This window comes from Epinephelus fuscoguttatus, linkage group LG23 (genome assembly GCF_011397635.1).
Source record: "Epinephelus fuscoguttatus linkage group LG23, E.fuscoguttatus.final_Chr_v1".
NCBI classification, from domain to species: Eukaryota; Metazoa; Chordata; class Actinopteri; order Perciformes; family Serranidae; genus Epinephelus; species Epinephelus fuscoguttatus.
In genome coordinates this window covers 15,119,822-15,136,856 of record NC_064774.1, presented here as the reverse complement: position 1 = coordinate 15,136,856, position 17,035 = coordinate 15,119,822, and the positions used below count along the sequence as shown (strand labels likewise).

The window sequence follows — 17,035 nt, the reverse complement described above, 5'->3', positions numbered from 1 at the left end:
ATTTCTTTAGCCTCTCAGTCACGGCTGCAAACTTCTGAAAGGTAAAATATGTGACACTACACCTGCTGGTATCTCACTGTGATCCTTTTGTTTATTGTCTCTGATATCTGCCTTCATCTCAATACAATACAGATGAACTGAATTTAAAAAACGTGAACAGTTTGGAACTTATTTTAACCAAAGAAATAGTTCCTGAAAATCAATACCAAGTCCACTTTATGGCTTTTGCCAAGATAGTGTCAGGAGGCTAATGTGGGATGTGTTTATCCAGTTCAGATGTCCAGTAAAAAAAAATTGAAGAAAATTTGAAAAAAAAAAAAAAAAAAAAAACTAAAAAAAAAATACAACTGCCAGCTTACTCCTGAAAAAATAACTTTATTGAAGCATAGAATACAAAAATAATTAAAAACTAAAAATATCAAATTCAATCAGGTGAAAATAAAATATGCACAGTAGTTATAAATATATTTTTAAGACAGAGGAAAACATGTACATGTAATAGGATATGTTGTCTGATAGCAGATTATTACATACTGTATATTAAAGTAGTTTGTAATGTCCATCCTGGATCTATCTTATCTAACGCTATAAAAGATGCTGACTTTAAAGCTGCACCAGCAGCTAGTGATGGCCAAATGAAGCCTCATGAACCATTTTCTTTACTTTCTCTCCCCACCAGATGGCGCTCTTGGTTTAAAGATAAAGGCTGATGGACTTACAATGAAGTGTGCTTTCATACCTTTGTTGAACAGACATCGCCATCTGGTGGCTTCAGAAAATAAAGACAGTGCTTCATGAGGCCTCATTTGGCCATCACTGCCAGCAGCTGGTAACTAAAGCTCAAATATACTTATGCTGCTCTTTGGAATAACTTGGATTCAAAGTTACCTACAAAAAATAAATGACAAAATGACTGTACAAAATAAAAAAGACAATGCAGTGCATTAATACTAGATGAGAATAAGCATCAATAATCTTGTGCTCGTGCTCGGACTAATTAAATCCACAAGTTAAGCACGGACACTTCCAGTCGCCTCTCTGTCAGCGTGTTGGTGGTGCTTTTTGTGGTTAACTTTGGATGATGATGTTGTGTGGCTGCGAGTCTCAGCAGTCTGTAAACTCTCCTCTGCTAGCTAGCTAGCTGCTAGCTAGCCAGATCAAGGTTCTCAAATGTAAACATCAGTAAACATTGAGGAAAAGAATGAGCACCAGCTGAACTAGCATCCTGCTAGCCATTGTACAGATGCTGGAAATAAACTGGACGACCTCTGTGACGCATCAGTTTTCAACAGGATATCAGGATGTTCACTGAAACTTGTCTAGTGCCATTTCACCAGGTGACTGACAGAGCAGAGGAGAAGAAAAGGAGGCATGTGTTTTACAGTGAACAAGGACTGGTGTGTTGTACAATTCCATTTGACAAATACATTTTGAATTCAATGACTGGAAGAGAAGCAAACCAACAAAACAAATCATCAATTATCAATCATCAATCAAGATGGAAGGACGCTTTCTGACATGTTAATCTGACTTATAATCATTTAATGATCTGCAGAATGAATCATTTAAGTGTGCACATCATGTGGTGCATTATTACCAAGAGCTGTTCCTGGTTTTACTTCAGAGAGAAGTTTCATTGCTGATGCAGTTGATTTTCCGATCAATGGAGAGGTTCAATTTAATTTATCATATATACTGTATATAGTGTCATAATTATATTAAGTTTCAACAGAATTTAAGTATGCATATAAACTTTATAAAGGATCACTTCAGCATTTTTTAACCTGGACCCTGTTTGCCTGTGTAAATTGGCCACTGATGTGACAACAATTTTTGAAACTGGTCCAGTATTGAGGGAGCTGGAAGTGGGATGGGCTGCATTGGAAGCACAACTGAACATCATCACTGTATGTCCTTTAACAGTGGCTCAGCTTGTTGCTGTCAGTGGCTGAAGTGTCTTTTTCACTTTCACTTGATCCGGTCTGTTTGTTATTTCCTCATTAAGTGGAAAGCCTCCTTCTGAAACTATCAGGTGATGTCATTTGTTGCAGGAAAACAACAATGGAAACATGTTGGATCTGGAGAGAGTGTAGTAATCAGAGTAGTTTAGTGTTATCTCGACAATATTCAGTGTCATGGATGATTATTTACCTGAGACTGGAGGTGTTCCTGTGGCTGCTGTGACCCTCTGCCCACAGAGGAAAAATGCCTGTGTTGTAAAGAGTGGTTCATGTTTGTGCATTTCCAAACTTCAAGGAGCTGTCATAGACTATTTTTGTCAGATATGGACACAATGAAGTTTTGGCTGGCTGTGCTACAAATGCATCCTAACACTCCTGTCCATATACTGTGCATGAAGACCTGCTTGTCTGCAGCGACCACCAGGATGACTGCTTCCTGTCAAAGAGGAGAAGAAATCCAGAGCTGATTTTGCTGAACAAAACTGGTGTTCAAAGAGTGGATTTACCTGCTGCAAGCAAGGGGATGCAGGCTAATGCTATTAGCTGAAGTTATTATGTTGATGTTGCATAACGTTACACATGAAAGTATGTGGAAGCAACGGGGTACGTTGTGGTGTTGCAGCAGCAAAGAGGATAGTGTAGTAACAAGAAGCATCAGCAAGATGTAATGAATATGTAAATATGTCTTCCCCGCCCTCCTCGTCCACTCTTCATGTATAAACTCCATCACAAATAAATACGGGCGGCGATAGAATTCAAAGGCCTGAGCCACATTGTGGAAATCAGATAAATAATCATCCATGATATTTAAAATCTGTTAGACAACACTAAAATACATTTCCTCTCTGTGGCAAAAATAACCACTATAATACACATAGACATACAGTGACTGTGTTCATTTGACAGAAATTTGATATTATTTTCACAGTAATATAAAATAGATATACAAGAGGGAATTATGATATATTGCATATAATTAAAAGGCTTTTGAAGCAGTTTTTCTTTTTCAAAAAAAAGTTTTTTATGTAAAAGGCTATCTTAAAAGTAGTTGCATAATTTTGTATGATTGAACATGTGCTCATTCACAGGCAGTGTAATAGAAGCCTTAGTTACTTTAAAACAGTTCAGTTATTTTTTATAGTGTAGATTTCTGTGTTGGCCTGGCACAAAAGGGGGGATAAATAACAATAAAAAGAAAACAAACAACAATATAAAAAATTCGACTTGACTTGGTTGATTGGCCGTGTTGTTATCTTAAATATGGGTATCCATCCCGGCCCACAATTTCAAAATCGATGCATCCCTACAATAATTAAAGGCAAAAATGCCCAATAAATAATCTTAAAAAAATCCTTTGATGCTGTGATTCAGTAAGGCCAGATAAGACCATGAAAACAAAAAATGTACAATAAACCATTATTTTAGAGAACGGAGAAATTGGCTGCACAAATGACTTAATATTCATTTACTACATATGCAAAACTTAAACTCAGAAATATGCCAGAGTTTAAAAGGTCATAGGTGTGTATAGAATTGACAATTTAAAACACTAGTGACACCCAGTGGTAGTAAGTAGTAACTACCCAAGGTGACTTGGATAAATTGAGCTGCTGACCTGTTTTTACCTCCAGTATAATGATAGGACACATTTCAATACAAACTTTGAGCATGACTGTTGTAAATGACTGACCTGGAGTTCCTATATTCACATCAGAGTAAAGACAACTCTCCTCTGGTTCATGGCGTTTCCCTGTTAAGATGATCACATTAATCCATTAAATAAAATATTTCACTTCAGGACAAAACATAAACTATATTCTAGTTATTCTGTGTATCTGGAGTACTCACCCTTCCTTCCAAAGTTTTTAAGTTCAATCAATGAATAGGTGGCATCCTGGGATTCAGCTGTATCTAAAAAAAATACATTATTTTAGTTACAGGATTCTCCATCAGTCACTCATAATTAATCCCCTAAAAAAAGCCATTTCCTACAAGAGCGATGCAAAAATCCACATGACAGCTATTCACACCAGGCTGGTGTGAATTATTCACATTGCCGTGTTCCATTTTATCTAACAAGCAATCCACTGTCCATGAACAAACATGAGTACCTTGTTCCTCTGGGGGGATTAGCCCTCACTAACATCCAAACATCACTGTTGCATGGAACACTATATAATCCCAACCAGGGAAGGAGGACTGTTAGATTAAGGTCCGACAGACTCATACCCAGTGGTCCAATTACATTATTCAGCATAACAATAAGCAGTGTGCTTCAAATTGTTTCAGACAGTGACCAACATTTAACAAGCCAAGAACAAACTAAGAAGACATTCTCTATTTCGGCAGCAAGCTAGCTCTGACCCGAAGGTATGACATCATTTGGAACAAAGGATTTCATTGGTCAAACATATGTTTTCACAGTAAAATTTAGGCAGAAATTGAGATCTGTCTGAATATTTTTTGTCCCCAAACACTGTTACAGAGATCAGTTTTTATAAATGTCAATGCAATTTTTTTCAGTTAAAAATCAGCGCATGGTGTGAAACAGCCTTGCTCTGAGTATAGAATGGATTATCTAGCGCTCACTATACAAGGCTGTCAAGACTTAATTCAACAAGTTTCACTTGCCTTGTCTTAATTAACAATTGGATCGTATGTGATGTTATATCATCTAGAAACAAGAATTCTAATTCAAATCTTATTTGAGTATTTTGATTTTGTTTTGATAATTCTAGTAGTTGGACATCCTGACTTGTTCAGAGAAATATTACCAGTGAAAAATCAAATTTTAAGCAAAAGACAGCTCATATTGAACATATTTTCACCTAAATATGATAGGGCATTTTTGCAGTGCATGTTACATATATATACTGTACCATTATCAGCGTCTTCAGAGCCTTTAATTGATTCATAGAGACGAGCTTCAGAGCCTTGAATTGATTCATAGAGAAGAGCTTCAGAGCCTTGAATTGATTCATAGAGAGGAGCTTCAGAGCCTTGAATTGATTCATAGAGACGAGCTTCAGAGCCTTTAACTGATTCATAGAGACGAGCTTCAGAGCCTTGAATTGATTCATAGAGACGAGCTTCAGAGCCTTTAACTGATTCATAGAGAGGAGCTTCAGAGCCTTTAATTGATTCATAGAGACGAGCGTCACCTACAGAGCAGTGAAAATCAAGTTGAAGTCAAGTTACTATTTAGTACTATTTTAATTACATGATGCCATAATTAAACAACCTGAGATGTTTTTAAAATGTTTCTTCAAAACGTGTGTGTCAAATCAAGATGTGTCCTTACCACAGAGAGGAGAGGGATCTTCATTCTGTTGAGCCTCATTCTGGTTGACCATGTGACTTGGAGCAGAGCCCCGATTGGTGCTCTCAGACTGGACTGGCCTACAACATGCAGATAATAAATTTACAGAGGAGCATGGCATGTATTTCCTGTTATAATCAAAATAAGATAATGTTGTACCAACCTGATAAAGCATGAATCTGTAAAAAAAGACATTTGCTGTTAGATGGTTTTGTATTTTAAGTTGCCATACTGCCATTCTGTCATGAGATCAGACAAACCAATGGCAAGAAAATATGTTGGCATTGTATGTTTCTGAAAACCACACATTACATCGTATATTATTATGTAGCAGATACATTAAAACTTTGCGTATCTTACAATGCTGTGGTTGATGTGTGGTTTTGCTCAGGCACACAATCAGGTTTGGCTGAAATTGCCCATGTTCGGTGGCACAAAAGCTGCTGGAAACATGGCCTTGGGTTGCCAAAACAACACCCATGTTTAACCATAACCAACCATTGTTTGTTCATCTCCGACAGAGGTCTGCAGCTTGGCAGCCATCTCGCCTACAGTAGGTATCACATCATCCACCATTCCTTCCACCTCCCACTGACAGAGCCAGCTCACATACACAGTCCACAGTCACTTTGGAAATGTTGATTTGATTCATGTGAAACATACAAATGCAATGTATCTGAGGTTGGCAAAAATGTACAATGCCAACATTTTCTTCTGGCGACTGGGCTGGATTAGAATACATCTGTGTATTTGAACAATTAAACCATAACTCATGTAATAAAGGTCTCACCTTTAGACCGTCTGTAGCAATACAAAAGGAGCAGAAGAATAACAAGTACAATTCCAAAAACCAGCCCAATAATCATCAGTACAGGAGATGAAGAGCTTTCAGGCCTGGAGACTCCTGTAATGAATAAAAAACTGTTAATAGATGTAAATAACAGCATCTGAATGTACATACATTTTGATAAAGATGAGTCATGTCATATGACACCAAAGTAAAGACTAAACATACATTTACCAATCCAGTGGTATAAACAACACACATGCACGTACACACACAACATTAATGTCAATGTCATTCACATTTTGATTTACAACACTTACAGCATTATATATACAAGAAACATGCCGGAATACAGTGTGAACTTAGCCATTCATAGTAACTCAAGACTAGCACAACAACTGATGCAGACTTTCTTCAGGTCACAAAGAACTAAATCCAACAGGTTGAGTCAGTGCAGTACATGTTTCAATCCTACTCACCTTTAACTGACATCCAACTCTGTGCTGACACTTTTTGTGAGTATTCACACTTATAAAAGCCTTCATCTGACTTTGACACTGCAGAGATATTTAGCTCCCTTCTGGTGTCATTTTGAATGAGTTTGTCATTTTGATAGAAAAACACCTTGGAAGCAAATGTTTGGCTTCTTATTCTGCAGCTAAGACTAACAGAATCTCCCTCGGTCACAGGACGGACAGGGCTCACCAGGATAATATATTTAGCTGTAAAACAAAGAATGAGGTTAAACAACAGGTGTCATTCATTAACATGAAAACTCCCCCCACAGTGTATTTTGGCATTTTTATATTTCATATTTTTCTCAGTCATTTCCTGTTGATGTTGATTAGCAACACTATTAACCAAATATCTGTTGACAAATCATTTTGTGCTGAAAACAGGTACATGACAAATGACTATAGTAAAAGCTAGTGATGGCCAAATGAGGCCTCATGAACCACTGTCTTTCTGAAGCCACTAGATGGCACTCTGTTCAACAAAGGTTTGAAAGCACACTTCATTGCAAGTCCTTCAGCCTTTACCTTTAAACCAAGAGCGCCATCTGGTGGGGTCAGAAAATAAAGAAATCCATCACTAAAGCCATCACTAGTAAAAGCTGCAGGTCATTAGTCATCCTCAAAGCTCCACGCAAGAAGAACAGAATGGGATGTTTAAATTACTTAAAAAAGAAAAAGAAAACCATACTTGATATAGTGATGTTGACTGCGTTGCTGAACTCTCCTGATCCAGACTCACACCAGTACACTGCATTACTGGGCTGGTAACGCTTTATGCTGCATGTGGATCCAGTCATTGTCCCCCAGTTTTGGCAGAATAATATGTTGCCAGATTCAGTTAACTTCTTCACTCTCCACTCAGTAGAGTTTCCTTCACAGTTCAGTGAGACAGAGTCAGTGGTGAAGTGTTGAACTCTGTCTGGACTCACTGTGAGAGACGCAGATGAATGAACATCTGAAAAACATGTAACAAGGGGTCAAACCATGCACAGTGATTTAAAGATTCAGATCTTATTATGTAAATATTCCTTTGCTGTATTTTTATTGTTGGGGATAAATTCAAACATTACCATTTGAACATATTTTGAACGCTAGAAAATTAAGTTACAACAGCAGCTGCTGTCTAAAAGCTGGCAGGTAAAAATAGGCAGTTTCCCACTCTACAAAGATACAGGGAGCAAGTATTTCATAATAAAATGTGCTGCTGCATTCTCTTTTGTCTTATCTGTCTCTCTCTGTTTACCCTGTCCATTTACCGTACTGACTTTTTTGGTTTTTCTTTGCCTGAATTTGCGAGTTCCCCAACTATACATGTCCTGCCTGTTGTGTAAGAAAAATAGTAAGTATAAGATCAGAATCAGAATCAGAAATACTTTATTGATCCCCGAGGGGAGATTGTTTATGTTACAGGTGCTCCTTGCAAGAGAGGAAAGATACGTGAAAATATAAGAAATTTAAACAACAGTATTAACAAATATAGAGTTAAATAAACAGGAATTATTAACAAACATAAACTTAAATATATATATATATATATATATAGTAAACTGAACAAGATTATTTACACAAACAGAATATATACACTCAGGGTGAATGGGGTTATTGCACAAGTTAGATTAAATTATTGCAGTGGGTGAAATAGTCACAGGGCCACTCAGAGGGAGGAGTTGTACAGTTTGATGGCCACAGGCAGGAATGATTTCCTGTGGCGCTCAGTGGTACATCTTGGTGGTATGAGTCTCCCACTGAAAGTACTCCTGTGCCTGACCAGCACATGGTGGAGTGGGTGTGAGACATTGTCCAAGATAGTTCGTAAGACAGCATCCTCCTCTCTGACACCACCATCAGAGAGTCACATTCCATTCCCACGACGTCACTGGCCTTGCGGATCAGTTTGTTGAGTCTGTTGGCGTCCACCACCCTCAGCCTGCTGCCCCAGCACACAACAGCATAGAGGATAGCACTGGCCACCACAGACTCATAGAAAATCCTGAGCATAGTCCGGCAGATGTTGAAGGACCTCAGTCGCCTCAGAAAATAGAGACGGCTCTGGCCCTTCCTGTAGAGAGTGTTAGTGTTCTTAACCCAGTCCAGTTTATTGTCAATGTGTACCCCCAGGTACTTATAGCTCTCCACAATGTCCACACTGACCCCCTGGATGGAAACAGGGGTCACCGGTGTCTTGGTCCTCCTCAGATCCACCGCCAGTTCCTTTGTCTTTGCCACGCTGAGCTGCAGATGGTTCTGCTCACACCACGTGACAAAGTTATCCACAACAGCCCTGTACTCATCCTCATCACCCTTGCTGATACATCCAACTATAGCAGAGTCATCAGAAAACTTCTGAAGATGGCAGGTCTCAGTGCGATAGCTGAAGTCCGTGGTGTAGAGGGTGAAGAGGAAGGGATAGAGGACAGTCCCCTGCGGGGCCCCAGTATTGCTGACCACTCTGTCTGACACACAGCGTTGCAAGCGCACATACTGTGGTCTGCCAGTCAAGTAGTCTACAATCCAGGACACCAGGGGGGCATCCACCTGCATTGCTATCAGCTTGTCACCCAGTAGAGCTGGACGTATGGTGTTGAACACACTAGAGAAGTCAAAAAACATGACCCTCACAGTGCTCGCCGGCTTATCCAGATGGGTGTAGACACGGTTGAGCAGTTAGATGATGGCGTCCTCAACTCCAAGTCGGGGCTGATAGGCGAACTGGAGGGGGTCCAAAAGGCAGGTCCAGCAGTGTCAAATCTGTTAAAAAACAGATTCAGTTCATTGGCCCTGTCCACGCTGCCTTCAGCTCCTCTGTGGTTGTTGGTCCTGAAGCCAATGATGGTCCTCATTCCACTCCAGACCTCTCTCATGCTGTTCTGCTGGAGTTTCCTCTCCAGCTTCCTCCTGTACCTCTCCTTAGCCTCCCTTATCTTCATCTTCAGCTCCCCCTGTATTGTTCTCACCTCCTCCCTGTTACCAGCTCTGAAGGCCCTCTTCTTTGCATTTAGGATGGCTTTGATGTCCTTTGTTACCCACGGTTTGTTATTTGGGTAACAATGGACAGTCCTGGCTGGGACAGTGGAGTCCACACAGAAGCTGATGTAGTCCATGATGCATTCTGTGAGCCCGTCAATGTCCTCCCCATGTGGCTCACAGAGTGCCTGCCAGTCTGTCACACCAAAACAGCCCTGCAGTGTCTCATAAGCCTCCTCCGACCATCTCCTCACTGTCCTCATGGTCGCTGGCTGGCTCTTGACTAGTGGTACATAGCAGGGGTTGAGGTGCACCAGGTTGTGGTCTGACCTACCCAGAAGGGGGAGGGGAGAGCAGCTGTATGCATCTTGGGCGTTTGCATACAGCAAGGCCAGTGTCCTCTCCTCTCTGGTAGGGCAGCTCACATACTGTGTAAATGTGGGTAATGTTGTTGCCATGGTGACATGGTTGAAGTCACCCGAGATAGCTATGAAGGCACTCGGGTGTTAAGTCTGTAGGCGGACTATGGCAGAGTGAATGACGTCACATGCCGACGTCGGGTTGGCAGAGGGGGGGGATGTAAACAGTCACAATAATGGCATGTGAAAACTCCCTGGGCAAATAATACGGCCTGAGTCCAACAGCAAACAGTTCAATGTCCGGGCAATAGATTCATTCTTTAATAGAAATATGGTCAGGACTGCACCAGCGGTTATTTACGAGAACAGCAAGCCCCCCTCCTTTTCACTTACCGCTCTTGGTGCAGTCCCGGTCAGCCCGAACAGTCTGAAAGCCGCTGATGGAGACGTTGTTGTCGGGAATGTCCTGGTGAAGCCATGTCTCAGTGAAGCACATCAGACTACATTCCCGGTACTCCTTCTGACTTTTGGCGACCGCTGTCAGCTCGTCCATCTTATTTGCCAGTGACCTCACATTGCCCATGATGAGAGAGGGGAGACACGGCTTATATCTTCTCTTCTCCGTAAGCCTCCGTTGTCTCAACCCTGCTTTTATTCCGCCGCTGTTTACTTCCTCCCCTGCATCCTCTGTGTGTTTTCCTCCACAGTTCAGCTGGTATCTCCGATGTTCCGGCCGCCAAGCCGGCCGGCCTCAGCGCGATCAGCTGATCTCTGGAGTAAACAATGCGGCCATGAAGTTGTTGCGCAATGGTGCCGGGTCCGAATGAAATAAGTAATTCCGGGTGAGGAAAACGAGTACAACTCTCTCAATCAGCATGTTTTGAGAGGGCGCAGTTTCAAAATTACAATCACAAAAAGCAAGCACAAATACCAAACTTAATAAAGCAAAAAAGTAAGAAAACTGAGAAAAACGAGCAGGAGCGACTGCAACAGGCTGCACGCGCGGGCGCATGCGCACTAGATCTAAGATGAGCTTAAATATCCAAAGTAAAAGTTACAGCAAAAATCTCATCCCAAACTCTTTGGTGTTTTTATGCTATCAGATTAATTACAAAAGTAAACGGAGGTGAGGGCTGAAAGAAACAAGGTAATTTCACCTGAGCCCATAAGTAAAATCACCCAGTAAGATGGAAAGCATAAAGTCTGGCTTGATGCAAGTGAGAGAGGAAAAATCATAAGGTCATCACAGTTAATTAGTTGTCAACGTAGGTGTTACTTTTCAAGATACTGTATGTAAGTTACAACAAAAAGATGAACTAAGGTGAATACATAACGCTTCTTTAGACAAGGACCAACAGAAACAAACCTACCTCCAGACCAGACAAACTTAGGTTCACTGTAATAAGTATAATACACTGGATCTCTTCTTCCAGCTCTGCACACATATCCTGCTGTGTGTGTCTCTCCATCAACAATGTAGGAATCCTGTTCAGTCCCATTGATGCTGCCAGGTATCAGCTCATAGCTGTAGGAGCTGTCTGACAGTTTGGGAACAGCCTTATACCAGAAGAACCTCCATCCTGCAGATGGATGTTCAACACTGCAGTTCAGAGTTACTGAGGCTCCAGGACTCAGCCATAATGGAGACACAGTGAGGACAGGCTGAGGTTCTGTTGGAAAGTGATTTCACAGGAAAAAACTTTTATGACATGAACTTATTAACTATTACATGAACTGCTTGTATCCTATGTTTTTTTAAATATATAACACAAATGTGAGGATGCACCATCATTAAAGTTACCAAAATTACATTTAAAATATTTTTATAGATTCAGCTAAATAAAAACGATGACTGATGACGTGTGACTTACTGGAAGATACACTCAATGTGAAAACATCACTCCACCTTGTTGAAGACATTTCACCTTTCATTTTGCCCTTACACCAGTAGTCTCTACTGTGTGATAAGGAAGCAGATCCAGTCATGTGTTTACTTTGTTTCTGAAGTGTATTTGAGCTGGGTATCCACTCATACTCCCAGTCATTGTCTCCTCTGTTCTCAATTTCACATGTCAGTGTGATCATCTCTCCAGAGTATATCTCAGGCCAGTTGGGATGCAGAGTCACAACAGCTCTGTTTGTGACTGTTCAGGATTCCAGAATTGCCAGCAAGGACACAAAAATGACAAAACGTTAAATCTACATTCAAACACTATGGGACCATATTTAAACAATCTAAAGCACATGGTCTAAAGTACATGAGGTAAGGACATTTAGGACACATCCAGCTACACTTTTGCAAGTTAAACAGAGTATAATCTGGGCATAAAGTAAGGCATCTCCCATCTCCTTTAGAATCCAGGTGTGCCTGTCTGGCGCATTGCTATTTACACAGCAGATTTGGCAAATTGGAGGGGCGGTTTTCTGCTAAGGAGTAATACAGTAAGAGCAGTGATGTCACTGAAGCAAAACTAAAAACTGTAGTTATAAACTTTAAAGAGGACACAGAACTAAACTTTTAGTTTCTCAAATGGTTGTTGAAGTTACGTTGTTATGCTGCAAGCCTGACCACACCTTATTTTAACACCTACACACACACAAAGATGGGCACAACTTATACAACGTTGTAACTGGCTGTGAAAATGACATTTGTGTTGGTCTGAAACTAGCAGTGACATTTGCGCTGTGTACTGCTTTGCACATGGTGTAAGATAAGACCCAATGTCTTTAACTGTTTTAGACAAATACCAAACTCACGTATTTTGTTGATTGGGATTGAATCACTGTTCTCTGTGTAGTAAACAGGGTCCCCTCTTCCTCCTCTGCACCAGTAGAGTCCTCCCTGTGAGACACTGATTTGTCCATCTGAGAGGAAGACATCATCTTGTGTGGTCAGAGGTTCAGAGGATTTCTCTCCTCTGTACCAGAAGTATGTCCAACCAGACGATGATGATGATGATGATGATGGGTTCACAGAGCAGGTCAGGGTCACACTGCCCCCTACAGGAATGTCTCTGTTGTAAGCCATCACTTCAGCTGATGGTCTGTCTGCTGTTTTCATTTAGAACAAAGAAATGAAATTAGTCCTTATTGTACATTCTGTAGCATTTGTTTGTGAGCTGATCAGTTTAGAATGGGGACATAAAGGTCATTACTGTTCCTGTGAATGAACCCAATTAATATACCTTAATGAAAATGAATGAACTCATTGAATTTCACCCATTGTTAGAGATGAAAAAACTAACTGTAGCATGGCCACAGAAAATAGTCATTGATTTTTTTATTTTGAGTACCATTTCAAGTGCCATATCGTACAGTGAATGAATATTCATTTTAAGCTGTTTTTATACACACAAAACAGTTGTGATGAAGGGCCAAGTTGAACACCTTCACTTTGTTATTTGTTTTCTCAAAGACATCTGTATAATGGATACTATCTATTTATCCATCACCTATACCCACTTATCCTTCTGCAGGGTCACAGTGAGCTGGAGCTGATCCAAGCTAGGCAAGAGCAAGGGTTCACCCTGGACAGGTTACCAGTCTATCACAGGTCTAACACGACGCAAATAACCACTCACACCAACACCTACAGGCAATGAAGACGAGCCAATTAAAGTTAAAAATCTGAACTAATCTAACTGCCAGTTAACCTAACCTGTGAGTTAACTATGTTCACACCCAGAACCTTCTCCCTGTGGAGGAACAGTGTTAAACTGCATCATGGTTTCACCCTGTAAGTTTCTTGATATTCTTTGTTCATTCTTGTACTTTTCCCTGTAAATTATTGATGGTTATACTTACACAAGACTGTCAATGTGATGACATCACTCCACTGTGTTGAGGAATAGGAGTCTCTTCTACCCATACAGCTGTATTTTCCACTGTGGTACTCAGCAGCACTGCTGATAATATAATCTTTTCCTGTTGGAATTGTGTATCCGCTGGGTGTGCTCCATTTATATGCCCTCCCAGTGTCTCCACCTCCCTGGATCTCACATCTCAGAGTCATCTTCTCACCTCTGAATATCTGAGGCCAGTTGGGTTGAAGGGTCACAGTGGCTTTGTTGGAAACTGTTCACATCAAAAATACACAGTTAGGATACAAACAGGATTAAAAACTACACAGATGATATTCAACTGTTTTGGTTCTTATGTTAATGCATTTTGCTCTGTTTTGAAGCAAAAATCTAAATAATACTAACATACAAATACAACTCAACATCTAGAACAGTAATCTTGCAAATACTAAAATACTGAGAGGCCAGTAAAGTGTCATGTAGTGTCACTGTAACACCAGCAGCTGCTGCTCAGGGCCCTGTGATGTTATTTACATGGCAGATTTGGTGAATTGGAGAAGTGAGCTGGTTTCTGCTGAGAGTAATACAGTCAGAGCAGTGATGTCACTGCAGCAAATACTGTGGGACATTTAAGCAGCACAACTCAAAACTATAGTTATAAACTTAACAGAGGAAACAATACTAAACTTTTAGTTTCTTATATTCAAAGAACTTAAGCTGCTTGTTGTGTGTAAATACACACAGCATCTCTCTTAAAGGGGAGTCAGACAACAGCTCTGCACTGCTCTCTGCTATGCTCACATTTTAGAGAATGTCATTAATATTGCAATAAACCTTTTTTGATACAAGAAGTAGGCACCTGCATGAGAGTGTAAAGTGCACAGACAGAAGGAAGGAACCATGAAGGTAAGTCAAAAAAAAACAGTCAATCTTTATTTCATAGCATTAAATTCACGTAAGGAACAGCTCCACTAGCAGATGAGATCCTGAATGAACCCTAGGCTTCTCCTCAGAACCACCTTTGGACTAGTAACATGCACGTGTAAGGGCACAAGCCAACGACCCCCATAAGGCACTGCAAAACTGTCACTGTACTGCAACTCAGTAAACACACTGCAACTCACACTAAGGATAAACCCCCGCAGGGCACGTCACCATATTGCACTACAAAACACATCAAATCACACTGTGGGCTATGGGCCCCCTAAGGCACCTGTGGCACACTCGGCTCTCCCTAAGAGTGAAATGCTGCTCTGGTTAAAACCACTAACAACAAAACACACAAGAAAACACTAACACACAGACAAATGATGGTTAAAAAGCTACTTATCTCTCCCAGGGTTTGAGACCCTCCCCCAGGGTCCGAGCTTTGGCGCGGGACGGCCACTGGCAGTAACTGGTGGGGGAACCGGCGACTCCACAGACTACAGGAGAGCCTCTACACACGGATGGAGAGCGGACAGAAGCACTCCTATGTTCCCCACTATCCTCCCCGTGTCCCTGTCGGATTCAGGAACCTCTCCCTGCTCCCCGCTGACTATCTTCGCCGCCGGCAGCCCTAAACAGCGTGCGAACGGCACCCTCCCCCCGAGATCGAGTGCACAATAACCACTGTTTGGCTGGGCTTCAGCCCGGTAACGCTCACCAAGCTCCGCTCCCCAGAGACAACTGCCACCCCTCTCTCCCCCTCTTTTCACTTTTACCTGCCACACTCACAGCTGCAATCACTTGGCTCATCACCCTCAGTGCCAACACACTCTTCCTGAGCAAAGCACCGAGTTCCTAGCAACGTCACTCACTACAATATGTAACTCATCCATGTTGTATTATTCACTGACCCAAAACCCATCAACTTGTTCCTGTGTGTGTGTATCAACCAGTGTAGGCAGGTTGTGAACCCATCTATGTAGGCTCATCTTACTATCTGATTAATGTGCACTTTAAATAGCATGAAAATACAGCGTCATTCTGACTTTAGACCAGCTGTTTGTTGGTTAATGACACAATCGCTTTCTGCTGCCTTAAAATAACAACATGCCAGGCCTCACACCTTATTTTAACACCTACACACATACAGATGGGCACAACTTATACAACGTTGTAACTGGCTGTGAAAATGACATCTGTGTTGGTCTGAAACTAGCAGTGACATTTGCACTGTGCCCTGCTTTGCACCTGGTGTAAGATAAGACCCAATGTCTTTAACTGTTTTAAACAAATATCAAACTCACGTATTTTGTTGATAACGATTGAATCACTGTACTCTGTGTAGTAAACAGGGTCCCCTCTTCCTCCTCTGCACCAGTAGAGTCCTCCCTGTGAGACACGGATATGTCCATCTGAGAGGAAGATATAATCTTGTGCGGTCAGGAGTTCAGAGGTTTTCTCTCCTCTGTACCAGAAGTATGTCCAACCAGATGATGATGATGGGCTCATAGAGCAGGTCAGCGTCACACTGCCCCCTGCTGGAATATCTCTCTTGTCAGCACTCAGTCTGGCTGATGGTGTGTATGCTGTTTTCATTGAGAACAAAGAAATAAAAAATGATAGCTATTTTCCATTTCTGCTATTTTATGTGCTGTTCAGTTGAGAACAGAGACATATAAAGGTCATTACTGTTCCTGTGAATGAACCCAATTAAAACACCAAAAATACATGATGAACTTCACCCATTCTTGGAGGTGAAACTAACTGTAGCATAAAAGACTTGAGGAGGCATCCTCCACTCCTCTAATGTGTCCACTTCCATAATTTTTTTAAAATCTGTTTAACTATTCACACCAACACCTACAGTCAATGTAGACGAGCCAAATAAGTGATTTTTTTTTTTTAATATACTTTATTTATCCCCGAGGGGAAATCCAAATTTTCACTCTGTTTGTCAATTACACACAGGTCCGATCACACACATGCACAAACTGGACCTATACATGTACTAAGTGGAGAGATGTCAGAGTGGGCTGCCCATGACAGACGCTCCGAATGGTTGGGGGGTTCGGTGCCTTGCTCAGGGGCACCTTGGCAGTGCCCAGGAGATGAACTGGCACCTCTCCAGCTACCAGTCCACGCTCCATATTTTGGGACTTGAACAGACGACCCTCCGGTTCCCAACCCAAGTCCCTATGGACTGAGCTACTGCCGCCCCCAAATCTAATCTAAACTAATCTAACTGCCAGTTAACCTAACCTGTGAGTTAACTATGTTCACACCCAGAACTTTCTCCCTGTGGAGGAACAGTGTTAAACTGCATCATGGTTTCACCCTGTAAGTTACTTAATATTCATTGTTTATACTTGTACATTTCCCTGTGACTTATTGCATTTCAAAAGC

General features: G+C 41.2%; 1 protein-coding gene and 1 long non-coding RNA gene across 12 annotated transcripts in view; one reads left to right on the top strand and one right to left on the bottom strand.

Moving 5' to 3' along the window:
* LOC125884298 (uncharacterized) overlaps positions 1 to 17,035 on the top strand; it is a 50,703-nt gene that overhangs the window by 22,817 nt on the left and 10,851 nt on the right. The gene's annotated exons all lie outside the window — the stretch shown is intronic.
* LOC125884293 (Fc receptor-like protein 5) overlaps positions 1 to 17,035 on the bottom strand; it is a 39,222-nt gene that overhangs the window by 21,793 nt on the left and 394 nt on the right. For 2 of the 10 annotated variants that reach the window (XR_007448679.1, XR_007448680.1), the window contains exons 2-14: positions 15,937 to 16,218; positions 13,710 to 13,979; positions 12,663 to 12,956; positions 11,777 to 12,049; positions 11,276 to 11,575; positions 7,271 to 7,537; positions 6,547 to 6,789; positions 6,071 to 6,184; positions 5,444 to 5,459; positions 5,263 to 5,360; positions 4,836 to 5,122; positions 3,810 to 3,872; positions 3,652 to 3,711 (exon numbers count right to left, since the gene is read on the bottom strand). Coding sequence is in view for 5 of the 10 variants with exons in the window: in XM_049569189.1 (XP_049425146.1) it covers positions 2,315 to 2,397; positions 3,652 to 3,711; positions 3,810 to 3,872; positions 4,841 to 5,122; positions 5,263 to 5,360; positions 5,444 to 5,459; positions 6,071 to 6,184; positions 6,547 to 6,789; positions 7,271 to 7,537; positions 11,276 to 11,575; positions 11,777 to 12,049; positions 12,663 to 12,956; positions 13,710 to 13,979; positions 15,937 to 16,218 (2,645 nt within the window). In the remaining 5 variants the exon portion in view is untranslated. Of the gene's footprint in view, positions 1 to 391; positions 1,342 to 1,374; positions 2,398 to 3,651; positions 3,712 to 3,809; positions 3,873 to 4,835; positions 5,123 to 5,262; positions 5,361 to 5,443; positions 5,460 to 6,070; positions 6,185 to 6,546; positions 6,790 to 7,270; positions 7,538 to 11,275; positions 11,576 to 11,776; positions 12,050 to 12,662; positions 12,957 to 13,709; positions 13,980 to 15,936; positions 16,219 to 17,035 lie in introns of those variants that run through there. The other 8 variants (XM_049569192.1, XM_049569190.1, XR_007448676.1 and 5 more) reach the window with 7 other exon arrangements.